The sequence below is a fragment of the Pezoporus flaviventris genome, unplaced genomic scaffold (assembly GCF_033815535.1).
Source record: "Pezoporus flaviventris isolate CSIRO_AGI_PZ_B2104156 unplaced genomic scaffold, CSIRO_AGI_Pfla_v1 ptg000107l, whole genome shotgun sequence".
Taxonomy (NCBI): domain Eukaryota; kingdom Metazoa; phylum Chordata; class Aves; order Psittaciformes; family Psittacidae; genus Pezoporus; species Pezoporus flaviventris.
The window spans coordinates 1243778-1263067 of record NW_026892655.1 but is presented as its reverse complement, the minus strand read 5'-3'; the positions used below and the strand labels follow the sequence as shown (position 1 = coordinate 1263067).

Below are 19290 nucleotides of genomic sequence, written 5' to 3'. Positions count from 1 at the left end.
GCATGAGGCTGTGCACAAAGGGCACGCGTGGCCCAGGAGCGGGTCCATGGGCACATCTGGCCTCACAGCTGCACCATTTGGAGCTGCACAGCTCATGAATAACAATGAATATGCATGAGGGGGGCAGCCAATGGCTGCCGAGCGCCGGCAGCTGCCACCCTGCGCCATGAACTTCTCCTGACATTTGTTTTCCCAACCCTTCCTGGTCCTTGGTGGGGGGGGGGGTCAAGACTCCCCCAAAGCCAAGCCCAGCACCTCAAAACTCACCTCAGGGACCCCTCAGCCCTGCCTGGGTCCTCTCTGCTGCCCAGGGCAGGATCAGCCCCATGGCGAGAGGTGCAATAACCCCCTCTGGGCCCTAGAGCCATGGCTCTGCACTGAGCCGGGGCTGGGCTCAGCTGGCTCTGCCCATGCAGCGAGGCCAGACACTGCCACCACGCAGCCAGTCCCTTCCACTTCATCTTTATTTCAAGTCAGAGCACGTCGGCTCTGCCTTCACCAGTGCTGAGAGGGGAGGAAGGAGGTGCAGGGGAGCACGGGGAGAGGCAATAGGAGTAGCAAGAGCCCGAGCGCTGCTGGACGCTGACCCTGAGGCAGTTTGCATGCTCCTGCTTTCCCAGCTAACTGGATCCTGGCTGGGAGGATGCCCCATGCCATCAGTGTGCAAGGAAGGAGGCTATGGAAGGGGCATCCCCTCAGAAGAGCAGGAGAGAAAAACCTCATTCGCTTGCCCCATGCTCATCTCTGCTCATCTCTGCTCATCCCAGTGCAGGCAACCTGCAGGGTGAGCTGTGCCAGGAGGACACAGACGCAGACACGGGATCTGCATCCCACGTGCGGGCACCAGCCCCAGGCGCTGCACAGCGTGGCTGTCGCTGGGGACATGCAGCTTCCCCTGCCAGCAGTATGAGGGGAACACAAGGGACTAAACTGCAGCGCCCTCCCCTGTTCCACAAGGAAAATCCTTCCTCCGTCATGCTGGATGTGAGCCAGAGCATCCCCCCCAACACCCCAGGCCAGGGACACCCCAAGAACACAGAGCCCCTGAGCCCTGCTGCTGCTCCAGACCGAGAGCAAAGGCCATGGGAAGAACAAACACGGGTTGCACTAACCACTACATCTCCTCTCCAAAGCGGAGAGCGACAGGAACGCACTGCCTGGGGACATCAAGGACAGGCGAGAGCCAGCAGGGAGAGAGCACGGGAGCCCCTGCCCCTGCAGAGCCCCAGTCCCTCCATCCTGCCCAGCCCTGGCTCGGCCGCAGTCCCTCTTCCAGCGAGGGCTGCAGGGCAGGGGGAGGTCTCCAGCGCCGGTTACTGCTCCTCATGCCCTGCTCCCAGCGGCTCCTCCGGGCTGTCCGAGTGCGGCTCGTCCATGCCGAAGTCGCTCCAGTACGGGAAGCTCTCCAGGCAGCTCGGCCCTTGAGGGCTTCCCAGGCCGGCACAGCTGGGAAGAGAGGAAGGGATGTGGGAATGACGCAGGGCTGAGGTGCCCGCCTGTCTCCAAGACAACGGCTGCCTCCCCGGCACAACCTCAGCTCCCAGCCGCTCGCACGCAAACCCCGAGCAGCAGAGGGGGAAGGTGCCAGCAGGCAGAGGCAGCCGGGGCTGCAGCCCCGAGGGATGGACAGAGCCACCCTGCCTGGGTACCAGTGCCTGGCCCTGCGCTGCTGCTCACCCCCAAAGCCCTTCCTGAAGCCAGAAGGGCTCTGGTTCAAGCAGGTCTCTCCCTGGAGTCCAGACAAACCCCCCAGGGAGATGCCTGATAAATGCCCCAGCAGGCAGCAAGCTCTGTGAAGCTCTGATGGGCACAAGGAACTGCAGAGCCCACTCATGCTGGGAGGACGAAGGCGAGATGCACAGAAAGCTCTGGAAGCCTCCAAAGGCTCCTCACTCTCCAGAGATTAAGGGAGGAGAGAAGCTGAAGACCTTTGTAAATCTCAGCTTAAGGTCTGAGAGACCCAAGCTCTTTCCTTGCCCACGGCCAGGGCAGGACACCCTCCTGGTGTGCAGCACAGGAGGCTGCTGGTGACAGCCCAGGTTGCCCAGCTCCGATGGCCTAACCCCCAGGGACGCAGGGCTGGGGAACACGTGCTCAATGCATTCCCTTAAGTGCCTGGGACAGGGAAACTCCAAACCATGCAGGGGGCTCCAGGCAGCTCCTTGGCTCGCTCCTGCCTTACCTGCCCTGCAGGTCCCCCCCCGGCAGCAGCGTGGGGCGGCTCTCCTCCTCCTGCACCCAGCCACAGTTGGACATGGCATAGTGCAGGATGGCTTCCGTCACCGTCTGCGGGCCCTGGCCTTGCACACACGCCTCTATCTCGGGCACCGAGAGCTGGCTCTGCAGGAAGAGGTGCAGGCGGCTGTCGGAGAGGAGCACCACGTTCTGCACCACCCTGTGCACACAGAGAGGAGGGCGGCTGAGGCGGGAGCACCACGGGGTGCCCACCCCGCCAAGGGGACGCAGCTCCACTGTCACCTCCCCAGGCAGCAGCCCCGAAGCCCGGCTGGAGCAGCGGGTCCTGTGCCCTCCCCTCCAGCCCTCAGCAATGCTCCACTCACTTCTCCAGGAACTGCTGCAGGCCCTGCCTCCGCTTCTCGATGAACTCATCCGTGCTGCCCACGAAGAAGGTGGATTTCCCGGGCAGCTCTGGGACAGGCCTGCAGGGACAGAGCAGAACCACATCACCCCGGAGCAAGGAGACACGGGGGGCCCCAGGAGCTCAGCTATCCCATGTTAGTGCCTGGAGTTTCTATCCACATCTGTCCCGAGTTCACGGGGGTCAATGGGAAACGGTGTCTGGCTGCAGGAAGGGGAAAGGAGGGAGAGCAAGGCAGGGGCATGCTTACACCAGGCCAGCATTCTTCTGGAGCTGCCTCCTCAGCCACACGAATTCACGGTACCGGCGCCGCACACACGAGGTCTTGGCAGTGAAGGCCTTGCTGTTGGTCTGCGGAACAACCCCAAAACAGGGAATAATCCCCATGACATGGGAATAATCCACATGCTCGAGGCGCAGCAAAGCAGAGGAAGGCAGGAGCTTGCAAGCACAGAGCACAGGGACTAAGGGATCCCCTCGAAGCAATGAGGTTTGGAAGAGCTCAAAGTGCCTTGAAAAGCTGAGCAGGCTCCAGGGGAGAAGCTGGGTCTCAGACCTGCACAGGAGGAGGGTGCTGAGGGTTCCCCCTTCAGAGCCCCTTCCGTCCTTGCTCAGCACAGCCACCCATGGCCACACAAACGCACTCAGGAGCCTCACGACCCAGCTCTGGAGCTCGCCCCTGTCCCACAGCCACAACTCACGTGGAGGAAGATCTTGTAATCCACATAGGAATTCCAGGAGCCTTCATTCTGCACCCGAGGGTCCTGGACACGCACCGTGGTCAGCTCCTAAGGCACAAGCACTGCCTGAGGGGGGGCACTGTCACCAGCTGCCCCTCAGACCCTGCCCAGCACCCAGCACCCCTCGCCCCAGCCAGGAGCACAGAGAGCCCAGGTCAGAAAGGTTCTTACTTCCTCTCGGTTCTCCAACATCCTAAAGCCAGAGCCCAGCGGGAAACATCTGGAGGGAGAAAACAGAAGGATTTAGGAAGCCAGGTTCAACACATGAGGGTCTCACAGGGACTCTGCCCCTCTCAGCATTGTCCTATCCCGTAGGCAGCTCTCCAGCCCCCATGGCCACACTCTCTGCCTGCTCCTCTCCTTTCAGTCACCACATCAAGAGGATGCATTCAAGCCCACAGTGAAGAGAGCATCCAGTTCCACCACTGTGTGCTCCTGCAGGACTTCCTGTTCTGCACCATCATCACAGCGCCAAGGCTTGGAGGAAAGGGGGGGGGAACAGCAAGATAACCCCCACAGCCCCAAGAAAAGCACAATCCAGCCAGTGGAAGCCTTTCAGAGAGGGTCCCTCCCACCCCACAGACACCTTGTGTGCACACAGAGCAGGAAGACTCGTCAGGGGGAGCTGGAAGACCAAACATATCCCATGGCCTGGCTTCACCTCGGCTGTGGGATGGGTTGGAGGCGGTTTTGGAGCTCCTGGGCTGAGGCAGCAGCACTCTGTGCTCATGGAGCAACCCTTCACCTGTTCCCCATTCCTGGAGCCGTGCCTTTTGGGCCATGGGAGCTGCCAAGTGCCAGGCAGCACTGGAGAGCCAGCCTTTATTTATACGCTCAGATGCGAAGCGAAGCTCTTGTGAAGACAGAGCTAATTTTAGCTGGGACACGGGGAGGGGCTGAGCCACAAACCACGCTGGAAAAATCCCGCTCCACCGGTTTGCAGGTGCTCTCCATAGGCCTGGAGCCACCCCATCCCAGAGCACACAAAGCCTTAATGGCAGCAGAGGGGAGCTTGGGGCTAAGAGAGCAAAGAGAGCCCCGCTCTGAGCTGCCTCCCAGGAGCTCAATTCTGTTGGAGCTGGGTCAGGCCGCTGCTGTTCCCAATTGGAGCTGTAAAGGGGGAGGGCGAGGGGAACCTCCCAAAATAACCCCCAGCCCACGCCGCAGCACACGTGATGCTTCCCCTGGGGAAGGAGGGGAGCGCAGGAGCCAAATGTGACACCAGTGAGTCACTGCTCAGCACGGGAAGAGGGGGAGCTCCGGCCTCCCCCGTGCTGGGGGCTCCCAGCCAGACCCAGTCCAGCAGCAGGGCTCCACCATCCTCTTCCCTGGGGATGCTGCCGCCCATCCCGTTGCTTTTAGAGCTCCTTGTTTTGCGTAACAGCCCTGGTGAGATTAAAAATGCAGGAGGGAGAAGAGGGAGCCACAGAAGTTGCCTAATGGCACAGCGGAGGGTTGCCAGGAGGTGGAATTCGCTCTCCCAGCTATGGAAAGGTGCTCTTAAGAGCAGAGGGACCCACAGGGAGGAGGTGGCTCCCTGCAGGCAGCGAGGAGCCAGACAGGCTGCAGGAAAGCAGGGCTCAGGGAGTCCGAAGGCTCCCATCTGCTTCCATGCAGAGTTGCACCAAGAAACGTGTGATCTTATTTATGCCTTATTGGGAGTTAATTGATCTTAACTTCATAAATCAACTTACACCCAGCGCAGGAGGCAGCTCCCAGGCAGCTTTAAGCAGTTGCACCAAATCCTCTTTCAAGGATTCTTTCGAGCCTCGGCCTAAGGGACCCTGAGATACGTGGCTGGGTTCGGTTTTATCTTCCTCCCATTTGCGTTTCAGTGCTCCCAGGTTGAGGCTTTCAGGGTCTCACAGGGAGAAGAGGCGGAGGGCAGAGAGGCACATCCCATGGCCCTGCCCAGCACGGCTCCGGATGCAGTCCCCCGCGCTCGCACTGCGGACAGAGAAAGTGACAGCTTTTATCTCTGCCCTGCTATCTGCTATCTTCCTGCTGACTCAGACACGGCCTTAACAGCAGCCTCCATCCCTCTGGAACAGCGGGACCTGCCTGGAACGCCCTCTCCTAACCAGCACACACCAGTGGCAGCCCAGAGGCCCCACTCCAGCCCCATGTCACGTCCGTCTGTGCCCGCACATCTCTGCTCCAGGCGCCTTCCAGCCCCACGGCAGCCTCTGCATTTAGAGGAACGCCTCGCAGAGCTCCACGGCACAGAACCGGGAACGAGCCCCGTCTGTTGCTGCTTTTGCCCGTCACGCTCGGACAGAGCTGCCCACAGCCGGCACCGGAGCGGCTCTCCTGACGTCGTTCCCCCATTTAGGAAGGAAGAGGCTCCCCGTTAAGATGGGTGCCCCAAACCCAGGCCCCGCTGCCCACCGGGGGGTGGCCCCAGCCAGCCCAGCGCACCGACACCCGGCCCCGGGGACCGGTAACGGGAGGGGGGGGCCTGGGCCCAGCGCCCGTTCTCGGGGCCCGGCCCCGCCGCCTCGAGCGGGCCAAGGGCTCCCCCCGGGGCCCGGGCGCTGCCTGCGCGGGGCCCAGCCCCGCAGCACCGGGTCCCGCACCGAGCACTCACAAACCGCCCCCCGGGGCCCCCTCACCTCCTCCCGCAGGCCGCGGCCCCTTTAAGCGGCGCGGCAGCGCGGCGGCCTTATACCGCAAGCGGCGCTTCCCCTCTTCCGGCGCGGGGTGTGCCGGGAGTTGTAGTTCGCAGCCTCCGAGCAGCCTGCGTAGGCAGCGCGGCGGAGAACTACACTTCCCATCGTGCCCCGAGGCGGGGAGGGGGAGAGGACTACGCCTCCCATGGTGCCCCGCGGCGGGCGCGGGTCGCGGCGCAGGCGCAGTGCGCACGGCGGGCACCGGGGCTGGCCGGGCTCTTTTGTTCGAGGGAGGCGGACGGAGCGCGGCCAGGCCCGCGGCGACACGGAGCGGGGCCGCCTGCAGCGACACGGAGCGGGGCCGCCTGCAGCCCCTTCCCTCGGCGGCGGTTGGCGGGGCTGTGCAAGGTGCGGGGAGGCCGCGGGCGGGGGGGGCGCGGGGGGGGGTGTGGGGGGCTGAGGGGGGGGGGTGCTGTGGTAAAACCGGGCGCTGTGGGGGGAACCGGGCGGGAGGGGGGGGTGAAGGCGCTGAGGTGGGGGTGAGGGGGTTAAAGGGGGTGTGTGTGGAAAGGGGGGGGCTTGGGAAGCGCTAATGGGGATTTTGGGGGTGCTGGGCCCCTCAAAGAGCGGGAGCCGAGGGGTTGGGCCCGAGGTAAAGCGGGGCCCGGGCGGTGCTTGGGGAGCCCCCGGCGCTGGGGGCTTTGGGCGGAGGAGGAAGATGGGGGCTGGTGCGGGGGTCCGGGTTTGGGGGTGGAAGTGTGCTTCGGGAGCAGCGTGCCCTGCGTGGGGAATGGGGCGCTTGGACGGGACGGAGGAGCCGCTGCTCCCTGCGGGACTGAGCCGGGAAGGAGGAGGAGGGCTCCGGGCTCCGGCCGCGGGGAGGGGAGGGGACGAGCGGCCGCTTTTGGCGGGGAGAATGAGCGGGAAGCGCTCCGCGGGCTGCGGGAGGCCAGGAACGGGATGGGGCTGATCCCGGCGGAGCGACGGCGGGGGGGGGGAGCCCAGCGTGGGGCTGGAGGGAGGTGGAGAAGGGACGGTTGTAGCTGGAAGCGGGGGGATGCAGCAGGAGCTGGTGTTGGGTCAAGCCCTGCTCTCCCATAGTGCGGGGTGAGGGTCTGGGCAGCTCCTCCGGCTGCTTTTTGGGAGCTGTGGGATTCAATCCACGCTTGGAATGGGAGTGGATAAAGCGGCTGGGGGGAAGAATTAGGGCTTGTGGAAAGGGAAGGTGGTGGAGCCAAAGTGGGATTCGTACCTGTGTGGTGAAGGAGGTGGCGGATGTGGAGCTGTCCCTGGAGCTGCTGAGAGGGCAGCAGTGGGGTTGGGCTCGGGGCTGTGGAGCTGGTGTGGAGGAGGTGGCATGGGGGCTGAATGGGGAGGTCTCAGCGATGGGGCAGTGCTCGGTGATGGGTTTGGAAGCAGCAAGCGCGTATTGTCCCTATGAACTGAGGGATCGAAGTGGGAAGGGGTTTTCTGGCTGCCTAATTCCAGGGTTAAAAATCCCCATGCATTTGAGAGGGGAAGGTGTTTGTGACGGGATAGAATCATGGAATGGTTTGTGTTGGAAGGGACCTGAAAGCTCATCCAGTTCCTCCACACCTTCCACTAGGGCAGCTTGCTCCAAACCCTATCCAACCTGGCCTTGCCCACTGCCAGGGATGGGGATGCTCGGGATGAAGGGATGCTCCATTGGTTGGTGACCCGGGCTCGGTTTCCTATCAGTGCTTGAGATCCTGGTAGTGGGAATGATGAGAATGAAGATGTGGCTGCTCCAAGCCCTGCCCAGCGCCAGGAAGAGGCAAAACCACCCAGGTCTGGGAGCGCAGGCGGGCAGCACTGGGGAGATGCCCCTGGATGCGGCCCCAGAGTCCATAGGGATGAAGGTTGGAGGGGAAGGCGCTGCAGAGACCTGGGGTTGCTTGTGAGAGGGACACAGCACGGTGTCAGGGGCACTGGAAAACCAGGAATTCCATAGCACTTGGGGCAGTGCTTTCCCCACAAAAGGGAGCAGAAGAATGCAAATCCCTGCTCTCATTCCCAGAGCGTTTATCTGATCTAGAGGAGTTCAGCGCTTGTGTCCGCCTCAGTCACATCATTCCTGGTGGTGTGACGGGATTTCTTCCCTCGGGTTCTGATTTTCATCCCTCCTGTTGCATGTGTGCTCCTCGGAAATGCAGAAGTGCTTTCTCTGCTGGATTGTGAACTGAACTGGGAATGATGGGGCTGAACTGGAAGCTTGTGGCTTTGCTCTCAGCTCAAAGGCTGGAGCTTTCCCTTCACCTTTCCAGGCCTGTTTCCTTGCTCTTCCCAGCTTCTGGAGAGTGGAAGCCTTAAAGTGCTGCTTCCCACTTCAAAAGAAAGATCCCTTTCCCTGGCGCGTGCAGGATGCGCTTGGCGTGCTCAGGAGTCTTTATAGAGACGAGCGGTCGCAGCCAAGGAGGGAGGCAGGAGGAGGAAGCGTTTTAGGTTTAAAGCTCCTGGAAGCGGAGCTGAGCCGTTGTTAGTCCTTGAAGATGCAGCCAATGAGTCTGTGCTCAGTGAAACCTCGGAGCTTTCTTCTTAGCCTGCTCTTCCTTTGCCTTTCTGAACCTTCTTCCACCGCTGAGACCAGCACCAGGCATCCCAGGAGGCTGTGGGGAGAGCTTCCTGATTTCCAAAGGCAGTGTTCTCCCCACGGGGCTGGGTGCTGTTCTCTTGGTACCAGCATCTGACCCACACTGCTCCCATTTCCCCGCTAGCACAGGCTTCTGTGGCAGCACTGCCTTCAGCCCCTCTTTCTTCGTGGCCTTTTACCAGAGGCTGAATCCTTTTCCAGTGGCTCAGGTCTGTCCTGGACCCTTTTCCCTTTAGCTGCACCAAGAAGTTATCCTTTTGGTCTCTCCCTTTTCTGCTTTCCTCTTCCCAAAGGCTTTCAGCTTTGCCTTGAGTGTTGGGGAGGAAGCAGGAAATGCAAATGGAAAGCTTTGGCAAAGGCCCATCCTGAATTTGTCTTGAGATCCTATTTTTTCAGCATGAGCCAACTTTATTTCACACATCAAGTATAGAAGATTGAAGCTGGATTTTAGGCAATGTACAACTGATGAGATCTCTCTGAGGCAGGACTCACCCAGCCCTGAGTCCCATAGACACGAGTCTGCTCATGGCAACACCGTAAGAGTTGTCTGTCCTCCCTAAGAATGCCCAGGCAGAACGCATCAGCTTCATCCTGCACCTCTGGTGTGAGATGTGTGCGTTTGCAAGCTCTGGAGACGAGGGAGCAGAGCACGGGGTGAGTCTTCCCCACGCTGCCTTTCCAAAGAGATGGAACTCTCCCACCCCAAACCTCTCCCACTTCCTCCAGGGACCAGAACCCAGCCAGTGCTTTGGGTGCTTTGTTTTGAACACCTCAGACTGGAGGCTTTGGATGTTCCTGAGCACAGGAGGCTGAAATCCCTGTTCCACAGCAGCATTTCTGATGTGGAGGGTTTGGGGAGCAGCTTTGCAGCTAAAGCCATGAGTCTGTGCTCCCGGGGGGGCCGAGTCCTTTTTCTCTTGCACTGAGCTGCGTGTTTGACTGCAGTGCAGCGAGAGGCCTGTGCAGCAGCTTCCCTCCGTGCTGGCTCTGTGCTTGCAGCAGCAGCGCTGTGAGCTACAGCTCGGCCTTATCCCCATGGATATCCCTTTATCCCTATGGATATCCCCTTATCCCCTCTGGTTTGCAGGCTCCAGAGGCAGACCCACACGTTGTCCTGTTTGTGAGCAGGCATGAGGAGCTGCAGAGGCAGAGCAGGGCTCTGCATGGGGGTGATGCTGGTACTCCGGGGTGTAAATGCCCCCAGTAGAACCAGGGCAGTGCCTGCTGGAAGGAGCAGGCCCTGAGTGAGTGTCTGGGGGCTTTGCAGAGGTTGCTGCCTGCCAGATGCTTGCACTCGGGTTGCTGCAGCCCTTTGCACTGGGTTATTGGTCCCTCCCCTTGGCAAGCTCTTTCTCACAGCGCTCCTGGCCTTGGATTTGCATCTTTTGCCACAATAAAATGCTGGATCTGGACTATTGCATTGCTCTGTTGCCTCTGTTTCCCTTTCCACGCCTACCTGTCCTACACCACCTCGAGCTTCAGCAGCTCCCCTCTGAGCATTGGGGCCAGACTGTACCGTTAAGCTCTTTGATCCTGTGTTGCCTTCTTGGGAAGTTGCCCAAGTGGCCCAGGGATCCAGCCGAGCATCCAGAGGTGCCTTCAAAACAAGTCCATCTCCAAGCAGAAACCACAGCACTTTCCACTGAAGTCTTCGTAGAATCCCAGCCTGGTTTGGCTTGGAAGGGACCTGCAAGCCCATCGAGCTCCAGGTGCCTGTGTCCAGCCTGGCCTTGAACACTGCCAGGGATGGGGCAGCCACAGCTGCTCTGGGCACCCTGTGCCAGCACCTCAGCACCCTCAAACAGAAGAGCTTCTGCCTCATTTTAATCTAATCTAAGTCCCTTTGCCTGCAGCTGAACAGAAGTGGCTGCTGAGGGAGGGGGAGCCTGATCCACCCCTCTGGGCCGTGCCAGGGTTTATTTGCAACAGCATCTTCATGGGGACCTCCTCAGCTGGAGCACACTCTGCCCTGGCCCCTTCTCCATAGGAGGGGAAGGATCCTGTTGGTGCCAGGATCTCAGCCTCCTCCTGGAGGCCACCAGTAAAAGCAAAGCAAGGGAGATCTCTAGTGCTAAACATGAGCAGAAGGAGGAAAAGGCTTCTGATGCAGAGCCTGGGCTCAGTGAGCACCAAGCACCTCCTGATGCCAGCACCCACTGTGGCCTGGCCCTGCAGGGGGAAGATGGAAGATGTCTGTCTGGCAGCAAGCGTGGTCCAAGTATAAGCACATCAATCCAGCTCCTGCCGAGCTGGGAGGTGCTGCTTCTCCCTCTGCACTCTTTCATGCTCCTCAGCTGCCTTCAAGCCCTGTCTGTGGGGTAGCAGCAGAGGTGGGGTGCTCTGGGGTGCACTGTGCTCCCTCCCATCCTGTCTGCTGTGGCTTCTGCTGCTCTGAACTGGTAACTTTGGAGCCTTTGGGCCTGGTTTGAGCTTTCTCCTTTGATACCCCAACAGCAGCATCTTGTGCCCCAGGGAGCTCATCCAGCTGCACCTTGAGAGCTGGGGGTGCTGCTGAACCCTGGCATCTCCTTCAGCCAGTGTGGAGCTGCGGGTCTGGGCTGAGGTCGAAACCCAGCCCATTTCACAGGGATATTTACTAGAATGAGTTCTGTTCTAGAAGGTTCGTGCTAAACCTGAGTGGCAAAACAAGAACGTTCCCAGGCAGGGAACGTGTGACCCTTTGCTTGGCAGAAAACAGGGATTTTCCTGGCATTTCAAAGGAGTCCTGTTCCTCAGTGCAGCAGGGTGGGATCGGGGCGGGGGGGGGGGGCTGAGGTGCAGGGCTGGGTTTGGGTGGTCTGGGTCCTGTTGAAAGCTTCATTCACCAGGGGCTCTCTGTGACAGCAGAGATAACAGATGGGGAGACCTGGACCCTCCTGACCCTTTGGTTGGTATCCGTCAGTGCAGCTCCAGTGTGCTTGGTTCTCGGGAGCAGGGGCTGGTGATGAGATCAGGGTCTTCAGCCTGAAGACAAAACCCTTCCCAGACGCTCACTGGTGCCTTGGCAGCGGCGCTGGGACCTTCTGGTGTAACTGGGAGCAGGCAAGAAGTGGCTGGGGAGCGTTTGCAAGGAGCAGGGGTGCTCCTGGCGGGGCCGAGGCGGGCGCTGCCAGCAGCAGCAGCAGGGACGGGCTGTCCCACAGGGGCTCTCCCTGCGCCGAGCTGGGTTTCAGCGGGGAAGCGGGGCCTCTCTGTGGTTTCTGGCTCTCTCAAGTGCTTCCTTGCAGGCTGGGGAAGTGCCCAGGCTCTGGCAGGGGCTGCTGCTCCTCTGCAGTCCCCAGTGTGTGAGTGGGGAGCGGAGCTGCACCCAGGGCTGCCCCATCACGCGTTACGTGCATAGCTGCAGCCACTGCCCAGCAGCACTGGACATGCTGGCAGCCATCTGACTGCCCAAACAGCCCGGAAAGAGAAGGAAAAAGGCAAAAGAGTATTTTGGGGTTGGTGACTTGGATGAATATCCCATGTGCACGTGCATGGAGCAGCAAGGAAATGAACGCAGGGAGCTCGGCATCATGGCTGTGATGTGTTTTGAACTTGGAGTAACTGTTTAGTATCTATCAGCAACGTGCTGCTGTCTGCCTCCCACTGCCCCACAGCTCTGCAGATGCTCTCTGCCACAGCGGGCAGGGTAGAACTAAGCTGAAGGGGAAGGAAGAGGAGAGGACAGGGTGAGGGGGACATGAGGGGCTCAGCAGGGGAAGGGCAGGGTTTGAAGCAGTGGGGTGCTGCTTTGTTCCTGGAGGCCGATAGGCAACACATGAAAGCAGTGTGTTCGAGCCATGGGGTGCTGAAAACAGGGACAGAACATGGGTGGAATCAGGGAGACCAAAAGGCCAAGGCTTCAGATCAAAAAGACTCCTGCTCGAGCCTCCTTTTGCCTTTTTGTTATCTGCTTTGGATGAACCTGTTTGCTCCAAAGCAGCATTCCTGCTCTGTGCTTTGTCTCTGTGTACCCAACACTTTGGCTGCCTGGCAGAGGCAAACCTGACCTTGACCCTAACACGTTGGTTCCCTCTCTTCCCTTAGCAGCGTCGCCCGTAAGCTGAAAAACTGGCCAGCACAATGGGAAAAAAACAGAACAAGAAGAAAGTGGAAGAGGTTTTAGAGGAAGAGGAGGAGGAGTATGTGGTGGAGAAGGTCCTGGATCGGCGAGTGGTGAAGGGCAAAGTGGAATACCTGCTCAAGTGGAAGGGCTTCTCAGAGTAAGTGCCTCCCTGCTGCTGCTGTGGGGTGGGTCTGGGCTGCTCCGGTGCGAGCATCTCCTCCTGGGTGGGAGGCTTAGTGTCCCGCTGCCTCTCCTTGGCTGGAAAGTGGAGCTAAGAGGCCAAGGGCAGCCCTGAGGGTGAAAGCAGCAGTGCTGAATGCCTCGAGCTTTAATCAAGGTGCTGAGAGCACGGCCTGGGTGAGAAAGTCCTGCTTCTGTCTCACAAACGTGCCCTGGTGGGGCTTCTCCCCTTAAACCTAGTGTGAAACAGGCGCCCGGGAAAATGCATGGCATTTCTCTCCTGAGAAGGGAAATAACTGCCCAAGCCTCTGGCATCCCTGTCTGGGTCAGGGCAGGCTCCTGCTTCGCAGGGCCAGGACACCCGCATCCCCACTGCTGCTTCTCAGCATCTCCACTGGGTGACCGGATGCCCCTTGGCAGGGAAAGCTGCAGCAAGCAAGGACATAAAACTAAGCTGTTGTCTTGGATTGCAGTGAAGATAACACATGGGAGCCAGAGGAGAACCTCGACTGCCCAGACCTCATTGCAGAGTTCCTTCAGTCCCAGAAAACCGCACATGAGAGCGAGAAGTCCGAGGGGAGCAAGCGCAAAGCGGAGTCTGACACAGAGGATAAAGGGGAGGAGAGCAAACCAAAGAAGAAGAAGGAGGAGGTGAGGCTGGGTGGGCTTTTCCTGTGCTCACCTCCCTACCCGTACACTTGGCAATGGTGTCTGGGAGCTGGAGCAGCCACGCTCCCAAAACCTCGCTCCAGCTGTTCTTAGTGACCTCAGAACCAGTCCTAGCACTAAACCGAACCAAATGGGTTTAGAGCACAAGGTTCTCCTGAAGAGCAGCACAAGGGGGGAAACAGGAGGTAGGGGTTGCCTGTTTTCCCTTGAAGAGGGAGAACAGGATGGAGCAGAGAACCTCCTGCTTCAGGTGCTCGTAGCTGCTTGGGAATAGGGGTGGTAAAAGGCTCTGCAGGCTGGGTTCATCCCAGGAGCTGCTGGGTCTTGGCCAGCACAAGAGTTTGACCAGCTTTAGGTCCTCTGCTTTAGCTTCAGCAGGATGCTTCCCCCTGGACCCAGCAGGGCATCCACTCTGCAGCAGGTTTACTCCTGAGTGATTTTCTCAGTTGCCTGCTGGCCTTAGTCATTATTAGCCATTATTAGTCATTATTAGTCATTGAGCTGAGCTCTTAGGCAGAAGCTCTTCCCTGTGAGGGTGCTGAGGCGCTGGCACAGGGTGCCCAGAGAAGCTGTGGCTGCCCCATCCCTGGCAGTGTTCAAGGCCAGGTTGGACACAGGGGCTTGGAGCAAGCTGCTCCATTGGAAGGGGTTGGAGCTGGAGGAGCTTTCAGGTCTGAGATTCCATGATTCTGGTATGCACATCTGACCCAGCCTCTCCGAGCAGCCACCGGTGTCCCCTGGTGAGCAGAGGCAGGGCTGTGGCTGTCCCTGGGGGATGCTGCAAGCGGCATCTCGTCTCTTTGCAGTCGGAGAAACCGCGAGGCTTTGCCCGAGGATTCGAGCCCGAGCGGATCATCGGTGCCACGGATTCCAGCGGGGAGCTCATGTTCCTGATGAAGTGGTGAGTGTGTCTTTGTGTCTGTCACTTCTTCACTTATTCTGTGCCAGAGAGGGAAGGACCTGCGCCTGGGGAGGCCCTGCTACCTGGCATGAAATCTCTGGCGATGGCGCTGCTGCCTGAGGTGACCCTCTGCGCTGAGGCTAACGTGGATGTGAAACGAGCAGGTAGGGCCCTTGGGGGTCGTGTGGCTCTTTGAGATGTCCCCCCCCCTGCAGCAGGCGCGAGCTTGGGGGAGAAAGAGGGGCACGGTGTCATGGCCCGGGAGAGGAGAGCCGTGACAGCGAGCGTGTCCCCTCCGGCTGTAGTGACACAGGGCTTGTCGCTGGTGCAGGTGGGAGCCAACCCAGGCAGGCGGAGCTGCGGGAGCCCTTGGCTTTTGCACCGTGTTGGAAGTCCGGAGTGGCAGGGGGCAGGGCCGCAGCTTTCACTCGCCTTCTCCTTCCCCATCCCCGACAACGCAGCGCTCAACTCACGCCTCGGTTTCCCCTGGGCTCCCGTGCTGCTTCTCCCTGCTCCGGAGCCACTCGGGAAGGGGGCACTTGGATGCCCCGAGCACCTCGGGGACTCCCGTTTTCCTGCTGCTTCTTGAGTCCTCTCCGGTCTCCGTTTCTTCCGCCTCCCCCTCCGCAGCCCCCTAACTTGCACCTCTGCTCTGGCCTGTAGGAAGAACTCTGACGAGGCCGACCTGGTCCCTGCCAAGGAAGCCAACATCAAGTGCCCGCAGGTGGTCATCTCGTTCTATGAGGAGAGGTTGACATGGCATTCCTACCCCTCAGAGGACGATGACAAGAAAGAGGACAAGAACTAAGCCCTGGCACCCGCTCTGGCCAGCCTTTGTATAAAGATCTGAACTGTGGGTTTGAGCAAGAGGGAGAGAACGCAGCTCTGCTCGGTTGGGAGCGTAGAGATGGCTGGAGAAGATGCCCTTTGAAGAGACCAGTATGGTTTCTGTGCCCTGCAGCTGCTCAACTGCTTTCTGCAGCTTCATGCTGTGTACAGATTCCAAGCAGCCCGACTCAAGGGGGGGGGGGGGGGATTTGGAAAGGAAGGGCAGGGGGATGTTGGGGTGGGAATGAGGGGAGGAAGTGGGGTGCTTGTTTCAAAGCTGCCTATTTCGCAGCTTGGGGGAGAGGAAGCAAAGCCCCTTCCATGAAGGACTATCCCTGGTGATGGGTGGGCTGGGGAAAGGGAGTGCAGATGGATACTGCTTATTCTTCAAAGACCATCTCAGCAACCCACAGCCTTCTTCCCAATAGTGTTAACTCTGCATTTTTACGGCGTAGCATGTGTGTAGGTTTTTGTTTTGTTTCCTTTCTTCTCTTGTTTCTTTTGCTATTTTACTGGTGTATTGGTTCAAAGGGGGGGGGGGGGGGGGATTTGGGGAAACTGGTCTCTTGTTTAACTGGGGAGGGAGGGGGGTGAGGTCTGGTGACAACGTTCCAGATCGTTTCCAGCTCTTTTGTAGAACATGAATTCAGAACAGAGAAGCAGAATAAAGGCAGGGCTGGTGGGGCGGGGAGGAAGAGCCCAGCGCTGGGGGCAGAGTGAGGGAGGCAGGGACACTGTGAATGTCCAGCTCTCTGGAGCCAGGATCCTCACCCCCCCACACCCTGCAAGCGATGTGGAGAGGGAGGGATAAAGGGAATGGGGGGGGGGGAAGGGGACGGGGACTTGTGAAAATGCAAACTTGTGATTCATTCGTATTGTCCTGCAGCAGAACTGCCACTGACACATGCATTGGGGGGGGGGGGGGATTTTAACCCTTCAAAAAGCCTTTCTACCCATCTTTCCATTACAAGGTGCTATTTCTCAGAACAGGGGGAGGGATGAGGGGGGAGCCTTCTACTTGTTCCTTCAGTTGACAATAGCCAGCCCGCAGCGTTGGGAACCTTCCCGTTGTGGGAGGGAGAGGGAATCAACAGCAGCACAAGCAAACAACCCAATTCCATTGTATCCCTGCCCGTGGCAGGGGGTTGGAACTAGATGATCTTACGGTCCTTTCCAACCCAAAGCACTCTGATGATGCTATCTTCTCCCATGAGAAGCGATGCTGGGAGGAAGCCTCACCTTGGTGCTGCTGGAGCTGGATGCGTGACCCCAAATCTTCCCCAGTCCTTGGGTTTGTTTCTTGTTTTGTCCTGTTTTTTGGCAATCAGATTGATTACGAATCCTCATCTATTTAATGGCCGGAGTCCTGAGCCCCACCAGGCTCCCGGCACCTCCGGGGGGGGCGGGCTGGGGGGGTGGGTATGTATCTGGACTTGCCTTGTACAAACCTTTTCTAAGAGCATGTGTTTAGGTTTCGTGAAGCCGTTGTTGAACTGTAAAGTCCGTGTTTGGAGTTGAAGCTCATCCCAAGCTCTGTCGGGTTGGGGTTTGGTTGTGGTTTGGTTTTTTTTTGTTGTTGTTTTTTTGGGGTGGTTTTTTTTTTTTGTTGTTTATTTTTTTGTCTCAATAAAATTTTAGATTTATAATCCCGATTTTTCTCTTCTCTACCAGCTCTTTGTGCATGCGATGAGTGAGGAGGTGTAGAGCGGGCGCGCAGGGATGCGGCTGCGGCTGCGGCTCCCACCGAGCAGGGGGAGCACTGGTGCAGCCCAGGGCAGCCGCTGGCTCCCGATTGCAGCCGGAGCCTCGGAGCAGCTGATCCCAGGTTCTGGTTTGTGTTGGCTTCCATCTGGAGAAGAGAAGTGTCCTAGAGGTTAGTGGATAGAGCCCGGTCTCACCCATGGAGACAAGAGGATGAGTCGGGACCTCCTTTGACGCGCGTGTTCCTTAGCCAGGACCTGGCAGCAGAGGTGGGGTAAGTGACCTTCACTTCCATTCTCAGCCCAACTTCATGCTTAGGGATGGGTTTCGAAAGCTCTGGCAGTGCTGCTGGTGGCTGCTCGGGTGAAGGTGGTCTCCCCTTTTGTTGCTGGTGTGGACTTGTTGACGGCTGTAAGCTCCTGTGTGTGGAGGAGAGGAGACTTCTCCTCGTGTGCAGTTGTACAGAGAGCAGAGTGGGCCAAAGCATCCCTGAGGGCAGGATCCCGGTTTCTGGCATTCCCAGGGAGCAGGATGGAGCAGGGAGGCTTTGGTGGTGGTCAGAGCTGAGCAGGGGCTCCGCCAGCCCCTCATCGACCCCTCAGGGCTGCAGAACCATGCAGCCCCTTGAACTCCAGGTCATTTGCAGCAGCTCAGCCTGTGCCCAGTGGGACAATGAAATCTCTGCCCTGCCCCAGCAGAGGCAGCAATTAAACCTGCATTAATCACTGCATGGAGAAGGGGAACGGCCACTTAATTGAGGCAGGGAAGGCTGCAGCTCCCCGGGGAGGCGCGGGGCCATCGATCGCAGCAGGTAGCTGGAGGATGCTCATTGCTGCAGCCCCCAGGGTGGGCTTGTGGTCATACTGAGTGTGGGGGGGCTCACGTGAGCTGCAGGCAGGCTCCAGATCCCGGGATACGGATCTGTGGCACCATGGGAGCAGGATGCATCACCTCCTGAGCAGCGGGCACTGGATGATTGTCTCCTGACCATTGTGGCGTGCGGAGTGCTCTGGGCTGAGCCTGAAGTGGGGCAGAGGCAGCTCAGCCATCCCCAGCAGGTGCTGAGGGCTCAGGCAGCAGCAGGACCTGGTTCAAAAGGCCCTGATGGTGGATAAGTGCTTCCTGCTTGCATTTGGTGCTGGGTTGGCAGCAGTGACAGCGCTGGGGCTGTGACCTCCTCACGTTGTCACCTTTCTACCATCATTCTAAAGCAGCCCTGGAGGAGTCTGCAGTAAGAATCCCCAAGCCCAGGAGGAGAGGCAGGAAGCACCGCAGAGGGTGGATTTTGATGCTTCGTGTTCCCCTTGCCTGAGCTGTTGCCATGTGTGGAGCTGGGCTGGCCTCAGCACCGACAGCAGGCATGGATGGACTCTTCCAGTCCCATGAGGAAAGGTTTAATCCTCAGGAAAAGGACATTTTCCCCATTGGAATCCTGGTGGAAGGCAATTGGGGAGCTTCTGCTTCCTGTTCTGGCTGTGCCTGGCCTGGGGAGGTGCAAGCTTTGGTGCCGTGTCCCACCCAGACACCCCGGCTTTTATTGCCAGGCTCTAGTGAATGCTCAGGACCTGCTCCATCATCATGCCACGAGATGGAAAACCCCACAGCACCTACGCCAGCCATGCAGGAAGGTGGTGGGTATGAAAGCCTTAGAGCAAGGCATCTCTAACCAAAGCATATCCAGTGCTGGTGGGGTGCAGAGGCTGCTGCCTGGCACTGCAGTGATTCAGCACCAGCCCAAGGTCTCGCTGGTGCCGCAGCTCTTCCCAGGAGCAGTTTTCCAGCCCCACTTGGTTGATCCAAGCTGTGCTCGGTGTCCATCTGCAGGGCCTGGGCTCCTGCCTGGCCCCAGGGGGAGGCTGTTGGCAGCAACATGGCTTCAGAGCAGCCTGACCCCTTCCTCTGGTGCTGCAGAGTCTGGGCCTGCCCTTGAGCCCGGCTGGAGGCGAACCCAGCTCTGCCAAGGGAATGGGGCTGGGACCAAGGGCTGGAGGCAGCCCTGGGCGCACAGCCAGAGCTTCCCACCAGCACCAGCCCGGCAGTGCCCCTCCGATGGCTCTGCTGCAGGATGAGGTGCTCCAAACCCGCATCCCTCGGCACAGGGATGGGGCAGGAGCCAACCTGCAGAGCCCCATATAAATACACTGGTGATGGAACAGCCCCTGGCTCTGGAACCAGCGCTGTGGCGTGCACTGGATGGAGCTGCAACAGAGAGGTTGGAGCTGCGTTGGTGGCGTCTGAACGCCTAACAGGACCCAGTGCTTGGCTCAAGGGGGAGGATGAGGCTGCACCAAGGCAGCTCCGACCTGCAGGGCCCAGCATCAAGCCCCACATGCCTTTGAGCAGCAGCGGCTTTGCTGGCTTCAGCTCCAGGACCCACAACGGGCTCCATGCACTGCGGGTTCAACCA

General features: G+C 59.4%; 2 protein-coding genes across 4 annotated transcripts; one reads left to right on the top strand and one right to left on the bottom strand.

The window, feature by feature from the left end:
- Positions 1-445: 445 nt before the first annotated feature.
- On the bottom strand, positions 446-6044 carry SNX11 (sorting nexin 11). Of its 2 annotated transcripts, none has more exons than XM_061477739.1 (7): positions 5952-6044; positions 3511-3559; positions 3301-3387; positions 2850-2950; positions 2562-2660; positions 2183-2395; positions 446-1446 (listed from the first exon to the last, which is right to left on the bottom strand). In XM_061477739.1, exons 2-7 carry the CDS (start codon positions 3529-3531, stop codon positions 1314-1316), a joined length of 654 nt encoding a protein of 217 aa, XP_061333723.1. In that variant the 5' UTR covers positions 3532-3559; positions 5952-6044; the 3' UTR covers positions 446-1313. The 2 variants fall into 2 exon arrangements, with proteins under 2 accessions (XP_061333723.1, XP_061333722.1); XM_061477738.1 differs by lacking the exon at positions 5952-6044 and adding an exon at positions 3952-4375.
- A 170-nt stretch (positions 6045-6214) lies between these two features.
- CBX1 (chromobox 1) lies at positions 6215-15383 on the top strand. Of its 2 annotated transcripts, none has more exons than XM_061477503.1 (5): positions 6215-6356; positions 12586-12761; positions 13258-13435; positions 14260-14354; positions 15018-15383. In XM_061477503.1, the coding sequence occupies exons 2-5, from the start codon at positions 12622-12624 to the stop codon at positions 15160-15162; spliced, it is 558 nt and encodes a 185-aa protein (XP_061333487.1). In that variant the 5' UTR covers positions 6215-6356; positions 12586-12621; the 3' UTR covers positions 15163-15383. The 2 variants fall into 2 exon arrangements, with proteins under 2 accessions (XP_061333487.1, XP_061333488.1); XM_061477504.1 differs by having other exon boundaries at positions 6220-6356; positions 12589-12761.
- Positions 15384-19290: the final 3907 nt, after the last annotated feature.

What these genes read in the sequence shown, in the direction of transcription:
- CBX1 (XM_061477503.1), top strand. Translation starts at nt 12,622, where the DNA reads ATGGGAAAAAAACAGAACAAGAAGAAAGTGGAAGAGGTTTTAGAGGAA. An exon ending in AAGTGGAAGGGCTTCTCAGA is followed by an intron (nt 12,762 to 13,257) that starts GTAAGTGCCTCC and finishes CTTGGATTGCAG; the next exon opens with TGAAGATAACACATGGGAGC. An exon ending in CTCATGTTCCTGATGAAGTG is followed by an intron (nt 14,355 to 15,017) that starts GTGAGTGTGTCT and finishes TCTGGCCTGTAG; the next exon opens with GAAGAACTCTGACGAGGCCG.
- SNX11 (XM_061477738.1), bottom strand. Translation starts at nt 4,121, where the DNA reads ATGGCCCAAAAGGCACGGCTCCAGGAATGGGGAACAGGTGAAGGGTTG. An exon ending in CTTCCAGCTCCCCCTGACGA is followed by an intron (nt 3,560 to 3,951) that starts GTCTTCCTGCTC and finishes TTCTCCCTCCAG; the next exon opens with ATGTTTCCCGCTGGGCTCTG. An exon ending in GGGGGGGACCTGCAGGGCAG is followed by an intron (nt 1,447 to 2,182) that starts GTAAGGCAGGAG and finishes CTCTCTTCCCAG; the next exon opens with CTGTGCCGGCCTGGGAAGCC.